The sequence below is a fragment of the Chenopodium quinoa genome, unplaced genomic scaffold, assembly GCF_001683475.1.
Source record: "Chenopodium quinoa cultivar QQ74 unplaced genomic scaffold, ASM168347v1, whole genome shotgun sequence".
Lineage (NCBI taxonomy): Eukaryota > Viridiplantae > Streptophyta > Magnoliopsida > Caryophyllales > Amaranthaceae > Chenopodium > Chenopodium quinoa.
In genome coordinates, this window is record NW_018744240.1 from 785,531 (window position 1) to 794,351 (window position 8,821).

The 8,821-nt window shown below is 33.5% G+C and overlaps 2 protein-coding genes across 2 annotated transcripts; one reads left to right on the top strand and one right to left on the bottom strand.

Moving 5' to 3' along the window:
- Nucleotides 1-98: 98 nt before the first annotated feature.
- Nucleotides 99-3,025, bottom strand: LOC110694695. Its single transcript, XM_021871863.1, has 3 exons — nt 2,034-3,025; nt 1,375-1,829; nt 99-856 (listed from the first exon to the last, which is right to left on the bottom strand). Exons 1-3 carry the CDS (start codon nt 2,131-2,133, stop codon nt 305-307), a joined length of 1,107 nt encoding a protein of 368 aa, XP_021727555.1. The 5' UTR covers nt 2,134-3,025; the 3' UTR covers nt 99-304.
- A 2,683-nt stretch (nt 3,026-5,708) lies between these two features.
- Nucleotides 5,709-6,257, top strand: LOC110694777 (cytosolic sulfotransferase 5-like). The gene has a single exon (XM_021871948.1). It carries the CDS (start codon nt 5,709-5,711, stop codon nt 6,255-6,257), a length of 549 nt encoding a protein of 182 aa, XP_021727640.1.
- Nucleotides 6,258-8,821: the final 2,564 nt, after the last annotated feature.

Below are 8,821 nucleotides of genomic sequence, written 5' to 3' on the forward strand. Positions count from 1 at the left end.
GATTACTAGTATCATTGGTGAAAATAAACACAAAGCAGAATAACACAAGACAGAGAAGATAATGCAGAATATCAGTTTCATTAAACAAATCTGCTGTGCAAAATAACATTTCAGAAAGTTTTCCATAGTCAATCATAATATATAATACAGAATGATTAATTCATATCAATCCACATTGTTTGTTTTCCAACTCTAATCACCAAAATCCTAGAAAAAGTTTCATAACCAAACCCAAAATCATCCAGAAAGTTAGTCACTTTCTCAGAAACTTGTAAAAAACTAAACAATCCATTGAAATTCTCAATCATTCTTCATCCAGAAAACGGACATGCTTTCCCTTTGGAGTCGGCAATCCCTTCAAACGCGGCGCTTCAGTAGAATCAAACTCTTCAAATTCCTCAACCAGTTCATCATCACTGTTATACACAAACCTTTTGTGTTTTCCCATGAATTTTGGCCCCCTTTTCTCTCCTTCCATGTTCATATTGCTTATCCCATCACACAATTCATCAAGAAAAGGCACATCATTCTCTGCTTCTCCTTCTTCCTCATTATAATACTCATTATTCTCAGCAACTTCATCAACATCTTGATTCACTTCATCCTCGTCTTCGTCGCCTCGAGTACTTGCATTCACTTGGATAGACCAGACTGAAGCAGCATCATCATCAAATGAATCCAGTTTCTCATGGCTTGCTTCACTCTTTACTTGGTAAGTTACCACTGATGAACAGTCTGACGAGCAGTCTGATTTATCAGAAAATTCCAGAAACAATGCCCTTGATATCATCACATCTTTCTCAGAGTCTGTTACATTCTCTTCCTGCTTCTTCTCATCAATTATCCCGCTCACTACCTAAATAATATACAAATTCACATTAAAGACCCAGAAAAGACCAGATTTTTTATTTTTTGCAAACCCATTAAAACAAACAAACCTAAATGAACTAATCAGCATCGGAAATAAATAAATAAAATAAAATAAAAAAATCTAAGTGATTCCCATCAAAATTTGACAAGAACCCAGATACAAAAAGGAAAATTCAAAATTACAAACCCCAATACAAGAAATAACAATAGAATCTGATATAAATTGAAATTAATAAGAAAAACGTATTCAAATCCACATTAAAACCCCAGAAAAATTCAATAATTTTTTTTTTTTTGCAAACCCAAACAAACCTATCTGAATGAATTGATCAATGTCAGAACCAAATAATCAAGTAAACCCCATCAAAATTTGGCAAGAACCCAATGAAAAATAATCAATGTAACATTTAAACAGATTTTTTTTTCAATATTACAATCTCCAAAACAAGAATTAACAAAATATTTTACAAAAAATTGACAATAAGAACAAGAAAATGATAATACCAGAGGCAATTTGAGTTGATCTTCAATTGGGGGTTCAGAAACAGAACTCAACAAATCAACTTCCTCAAAAGCAGAGAAATTCAGAACTTGTGGAGTATTCACCGGAGTCGGAGCAACAAGTCCGGCCGGAGAATTAAAGATAGCTTTAAACCCAGCATTGCGAACCGGACCGCAGTTTTCAAGATAGAACTTAGAAATCTCAGCTTCTTCTTCAACCTTTTGCAACAGATTCTTGACTTGACCTCTGAGCAGAGCTTCCCCTGAACCAGGTGTTTTCTTGCAAGCATTGCTCCTCCTCTGTTTTGAGAAAGATGAAATTGGGGTCCCATTTAAGCTTCCACTTGCTAATCCAACAATTGGGGAATCATTTGTTATATCAATCAAAACAGATCGATCTTGATTCTTAGTTCTCTGCCTTGATTTTGAGAGCCCTTTTTCAGAGTCTTCTATCTTCTCTGAAATTGTTTGAGATTTCATAAAATCAGTCAAATTGAAATGAATTTATCAAAAATTAGAGAAACCCAGAAGATAAATTCAGTCATTTAAACGAAAATTAATTGAATTTGTAAAAATAATCAAGATTGAAAGGGGGTTAATCGCATTAAAAAAAAAAAAGAACCCAGAATTAATTAAACCCAGAAAAATTAAACAGAAATTACTTGATGTTTTGTTGTTGTTGTTGTTGCTGTTTGAACTATTGGCTAAAGCGATAGCTTGAGACCTTGTGATTCTCCTGTTTGATGATGAAGGGGTCTCCATTGAATTCGAGAATTAGGGTTTTGCAGAAAGTTGAGATTATTGATCGAATTTCAATCGGATTAAAGAGAGAGAAGAGCGTACAAAATTGCGAGAAGATGAAGACAAATGAAGAAGAGCCAAAATGGTTGGGATTTTAAAGTGGGGAATTTGACCGTTGGTGTGATAATCTGTAATTAGGATAGAACTAGCCGTTAGGGTTTATGATGATATCATACCTTAAATGATTTTTATTATTGATTGTAATATTGGAGTTCATTGGTTGTTGTTGGGCTCCTGCTTGAAAAAACTATGTTTAGTGGCCCAGGTGGAAAGTGGGCCTATTATTGGATCTCTTTTTTTTTTCTAATAAATCAAAACTTTAATTTTAAAACAGGAAGTTGAAAGGACACTTGTTCTCTTCTTATTTTTTCTATTTTAAAATAATTTTTTTAATTACAAAAAAAAAAAAAAAAAAAAACATACATCTCTTCCATCCCAATTCCCAAATCATGACTATTCAAGAAAATAGTTTTTTTCATCCAAAAAAATTTATTAAAATAGAAATGCAATCAAACAATTCTTCTACATCACTTCCATACCAGTCCCCTAATCATGCCTATATATATATTCAATAAAACATCTCTTCCATCCAAATTTACAAATTTATTAATCATGTATTTTCGAAAAACATTTGTAGGATTATTATTAGATTTTTATTGTATCTTAAAACAAAAAAAAATAGCAAAATCAATCCTTTACCAACAAAAAAAAAACACGCCTTTATAAATCAACCCATTCTTATCTATACTACTATTTCACAACAAGATAATTTAAAGGAAATATAGAGTGTTTACGTGTCCTTTTTTATTTTTCATGTTTTTTTTTCTTTCTTTTTTTTTAAAAATTTTTGTTAAAAAAATGATAAACACCAAAAAAAAAAAAAAAAAAAAAAAAAAATCTTTGATGCTTATCTTTCTATTTGTTCGGTTTATTCCCTAAACAATGAAACAACGCTTCATTCACTTCTCAATTTTCAATTAATTTATACATCAAGGGGCGGCATTAGTTTTTTATTTAATTTTTTTCATGAAGTGTTGCATTAGTTTTTTATTTTATATTTTTTAATCAAATTCCCATTTTCGTTAACCATTCAAATCAAAGTGCACTTTACTTTCTTCCCTAATTAAATTTCACTTATGAATGTAATCACGTTCCTTCTTTCTACCCCAAATCATTTTTATTCATCCCCAATTTTTAATAACTAAAGCACTAATTCATTACTCTAATATTAATTACTTTCTTTTTTTACAAACAAAATTAGCAAAAAAAGTACAATGCAATTCATTATTTTGTATATATTTTTAACTTATTTTCAATTTGCTTATTCATTCTAGGTTAAGTCAACTTGTGAAATTTTTGGTTTGAATTGATATTTTTGTTGAAATATCTTTGCAGCCATCAAGGTATGTTTCTTTGATTCGTTTTTGGAATAATTTATCAAAATTATAATCATGTGTCAAAAGCAATATTAAATTGTATGTATGATCATTCTACTATTTTTTTTTATATTGTATAGTTTGCATCTTTCCATTCCTCTCAATCTATGTATATATACTCTTAGTCGATTTTTATTGCACTAATTTTTGGGCATTCTACCAGTAGATTTCATTGAACGAAGTAGATCTTTGTTTTTTCCTCATTTTGCATCTCAGTTACATAGTTTAATTAGTCGCTAATTAAACCTTAATATAAGATCTTCTAAAATTTTAATTTTCATGTTTTGCTTTATGTAATTGGCATATAAAATTATTTAATTGACAGATATTTTGAAAAATACAAATGGTAGTTGGCATGCTTTCAATGTTGTTCAAGAGTTGCAATCCAATTTTTTGCTAGGAAAATTCGTATTTAAAGAATTATATTTCATACATATGGTCGTTATTAAATTTTTTTCCCCCTATTTTCACTTTTAAAGGCGCGACATACATAACTTGATCAATCCTCCCATTAAAAATTTACGATTAAATATAATCCGTGCATCACACGGGCTGAATACTAGTTTTGTTTAATTACCCAACTTGCCACCTACACATTTGATACATTGAAAATGTAGCAAAATTAAAGCTTAGTTTGGTGCCTGCTATAAGCCTATAAACTTAGTTCATAATACTTTATTGGTGAACCAAGTAGTGAATGACCACCCGAGATGCTAAGGGGTCTATGGAACATCTCAACTCTTTTATTTCCGATTTGAAAAAGTCTAAAATTGTCCAAAAGGTGAAAGCTAATTCATGCTTTTGAACAAATTTTGAAGGTTTCGAGACTCGGTGTCGAAAAACCTCGGGATCATAGGGAATGCATCCCGGGGATAAACAATGTTGTTGATATCATATATGACCACTTGTCAGACATATAAAGGTTCATGGTAACCTTGAGCTAATCAAGGAAAGCGTGCATGAAAATGACTAAATTGACTGGTTATTGGCAAAGTGGATGATTCTAACCACCTAAATGGCTCACGGGGTGTTGTGGGATCATGAAAGAACCCCAACTACATTTATTTTCAGGTTCGAAAAATTCAAAAATAATCCAAAGCTGAAAGCTATAATACACGATATAGGACCAATTTTAAAGGTTTCGGGACCCGGTGTCGAAAATCTCTGAATTGGAAGATATGCATATCTGGGTCATATATTATTGTTGGGAACTATAACTGACCACTACTCGGTCATATAAGTTCTAAATGGGTAATTTGACTATTTTAAGGCAAAGTGGACAAGTTTCATCCATCCAAATGGACTCTCGGAGTGTTTTAAGGTTTATGAGAAGCACAAGACTTTTCTCATTATGTTTCAAATTTAATGTTTCGGTTCGAATTGACACATTTATCAATGCAAAACTCTATTCGAATAGTAATTATCAAAATATAAATAATAAATAAATAAAATAAAAAGATATTTCAAAAACCATGTTGAAATGAATTCAAGAAATACTCGCATGACTATATTTAATGTTATGATTTCGCATATGAATTATAAGTATTGATTAAAGTGGTTTATGTGAATAGTGCTAAAGTCAATTAAAAACAATTATTTTGAAACGAAAGGACTATAAGTTAAATATTAGCTATTCGGCCTTAAATTTGGCTAAAGTCCATTAAACTATAATATTTCAAGGAGGCATGACCTCGGGAGCATACAACGCCACAAATGGTACTCCATATAATTTTATTTTTTTTGATATAATTATTAGTGAATTGATGTATTTATTGACGATCCTTGGTATCACAACAAATCAGTTATTGTAGTAATTTTAACCGCAAGATCGCATCTCTAAATTAGAAATCTTGTCAATTTGACATCAAGAGGATAGATATGACCGATCCGTCCACAATAAATAATGAAAACACAACTCCTAACCAAACAAATCAAAGTGAAGAAGAAGTTGATCAACTTAAACAAAGTCCTTTGCTTTCCCACAATCCATATGAACTTGTATATGATTTAGTAACCGGTGTCTATGGTAGTATTAGTACAAAGCTACCACGCCCCCATCGACTTAACCAACTCCCCTCACCGTGAATTCTCCATTCTCACATGCCTTACGCGTCCCTTCCTGAATCTTTAAAGGCTTCTACTTGTAAGATCTTGTATATAAGCAGAAACCCCTTAGACACCCTTGTGTCACATTGGCATTTTTATCCGAATATACTAAAGAGAGTAACCAAAGATGAAAATTTCCAACCCCATAATATTGAAGATTATTTTGAGGACTTTTGCCAAGGTAATGTTTTAGATGGGCCGTTTTTTGATCATGTACTTGGATATTGGAAGCAGAGTTTAGAACATCCTAACAAGGTGTTGTTTTTGAAATACGAGGATTTGAAGGAGAATCCTAGTTTTTATTTGAAGAAGTTGGCTGAATTTATTGGTATGCCATTTTCTCACCAAGAAGAAAGCAAAGGTGTAATCAAAGATATAACAGAGTTGTGTAGTATTAACAATCTTAAAGAACTCGAGGTTAACAAGAGTGGTTCACTTGACAACTTTATGGAGAACAAGATGTTGTTTAGGGACGGGGCAGTTGGAGGGTGGACTCGTTATCTCTCCGATTCCGTGGCGGGAAGAAGGAAGAAATTGATATAACAAAAACTTGAAGGTGGACTCATTATCTCTCCGATTCCATGGCGGGAAGAATGAAGAAATTGATAGAACAAAAACTTGAAGGTTTTGGATTGTCCTTTAAATTGCATCCTTGATAAATCAATACTATATATATACGTACTATATGTGTAACACTATGATGTTTAATTTGGTGTGATTTATTTTATTTTGAATTACGTTGGTTTTGAATCTTTTTATCTAGCGTACGTATTTTGTTATTATGTGTAACATTTGCTTTAATTATACCACTTCTAATCTACTACATTGTGTTAACCAAATAAGTTTGGTGGAAATGGTGAGAAATTCAATCGATCATGTTGTAACTTTGAGGTATAAGTTTGAGTCTCACCATCTACATATGCAAAAGGGCAGTGTCATTTCCTTACAAATCATCAACTTTTCATAGTATTAACATAGTTAAAGAATTCAAGAAGATGTTGAGACCACAAAATCTAGTCAAATTTGACTACCCTTGGCGCTTAACCTATCAAATTATTCCTACTAGCTAGCTAAGGCCTAGGTAGTCCTCTAATCATAGCAGTCAAGATTAATCAAGTAAGTTTGGATACATAATCAAGGTACGTTGATCAATTTATGTGAAATTTTAAATTTTAATGGTATATAATATCATATACTGGAGTCTTAATGTTACTATCAGATACCACATTAGTATAACACAAACTATTGGGTGCGGCTATTTGTACGTCGTTCCTAATAACTACCCCAAACTTCTTATCTTCCTCAATGTCCTGCGTTTCATTCATACACCATTTTCTTCTCTTTTTCCACTAACACCTCACATGCCAGAAAAATTGATATACCAATGATCGCTCCCATCGGCGGCGTTGTAATTGTCGGTGGTATCGTCGACAGCGAGAAACTTGTCGGGATCAAAGATGTCATCCATGGCGGAAGAGAGAAAGTTTAAGAGAATTGAAGAGGATGAAGAGGAGAGAGAAAATAAAGATTGTTGATTATATTTGTCCATGATTTATGCTTGAATTGGCTTGATAATTGCTTGAGATTCTCGATTTTTCCGAAATATGCCCAAAAAAGATTGAATTGGGGCTTTCTTGTGATGCATAATTGTTGAAATATGTTGAATCGTACTGTGAGTGTTTTGATAACAAATGTATGTATTTTGGTTGAGAAATGAGCAAGTTATGTTATAACCATGAGCTTAGTACGGGACCTTCAATGGAGGTTCCGCCATTGTTGACCTTTTAATTATTTTTATGTATATCAGCCAACAAAGGGAACAATCAACCAACCAATGAAACATATCAGCCAATAAAAGATAGATATCAGCCAACATATTAAACATATCAGCCAATAAAAGATAGATATCAGCCAACATACTACCTCCGTTAAATGTTATCTGCAACAAAATGAGAGTTTGCGGAAGCAAATGCAAAATTTAAGGGGCAAAGATTAAAGAAAGTTAAGGAACTTGTGTTATGTAATTAAGGTGGAGAGAGAATGTTTGGATAATTAATCAACCACCCACTGCCACCACCAAGACCAGCCAACACCACCTACACCGCCTTCACCAACACCACCGCCGCCTTCACCACCACCACTACCACCCCCACGAAACCACCACCACTACCAACCCCACGAAACCATTACCACCCACACGAAACCACCACCACCCTCACGAAAACCACCACCATCCCCACGAAATCACCACTGTAACACCCACAAAAACCCAGGCCACCACCTCCAAACAAACAACCCCTCATTCGTCTTCCCCTCCCTAACCTAAAAACCCTAGAAAAGAAATCCCAAACCAAGAATTCCAGAAATTGTCACCCAAAACACCTAAAACCCACGCCCTAGAACCCTAAACCAGAAATCGTCACCATCATCACCTTCAATAAAACCCAAAACCCACGCCTTAAAACCCTAACCCAGAAATCCGACCATCATCATCACCTTCAATCGAAATCAAAACCCAGAAAATCAAAACTCAGAAAATCGAAATCAGAACCCAGAAAATCGAAATCAAAACCTTGAAAATCAAAACCCAGAAAATTGAAATCAAAATCCAGAAAATCAAAACTCAGAAAATCGAAATCAAAACCCAAAAAATCGAAATCAAAACTCAGAAAATCGAACAAAACCCAGAATATTCAAACAAGACCCAAAATAATCGCACATCATTTTCAACTGAAACTTGTGAGGGAGGAAAGATGAAGAGGATCGTTCGTTGGTGGTGGGAGCTAAGGGTTGTGGTCATAGGGAGGAGAAAGAAGGTGGTGGGATGGAAGGTGGTCGTGAAGGAGGAGAGAGAATGGTGGTGGGAGGGGCGGTGGTTATGACTCGTGAGGGAGGAGGGATGAAGAGGTTGAAAGAGATGAAGAGGGTGAAAGGTTGAAAGAGAGGTTGAAGAAAGAGATGAATGGGTGGTGGCCTGGTGGGTAGACTAGGAGATGAGTAAATGGGGTTGGTTGAATTAGGTTAATGATTTTAGATTATATTAAAAAGGTTATTGTGATTAAAATAAGATAAGGGTAAAATTAAGAAAATTAAAATTTTTAAGTAAG

Coding starts and splice junctions, on each gene's coding strand:
- LOC110694695 (XM_021871863.1), bottom strand. CDS start 2,133: ATGGAGACCCCTTCATCATCAAACAGGAGAATCACAAGGTCTCAAGCT. Junction 1,830..2,033: donor CAACAACAACAAAACATCAA/GTAATTTCTGTT, acceptor AAACAATTTCAG/AGAAGATAGAAGACTCTGAA. Junction 857..1,374: donor ATCAACTCAAATTGCCTCTG/GTATTATCATTT, acceptor TATATTATTTAG/GTAGTGAGCGGGATAATTGA.
- LOC110694777 (XM_021871948.1), top strand. CDS start 5,709: ATGCCTTACGCGTCCCTTCCTGAATCTTTAAAGGCTTCTACTTGTAAG.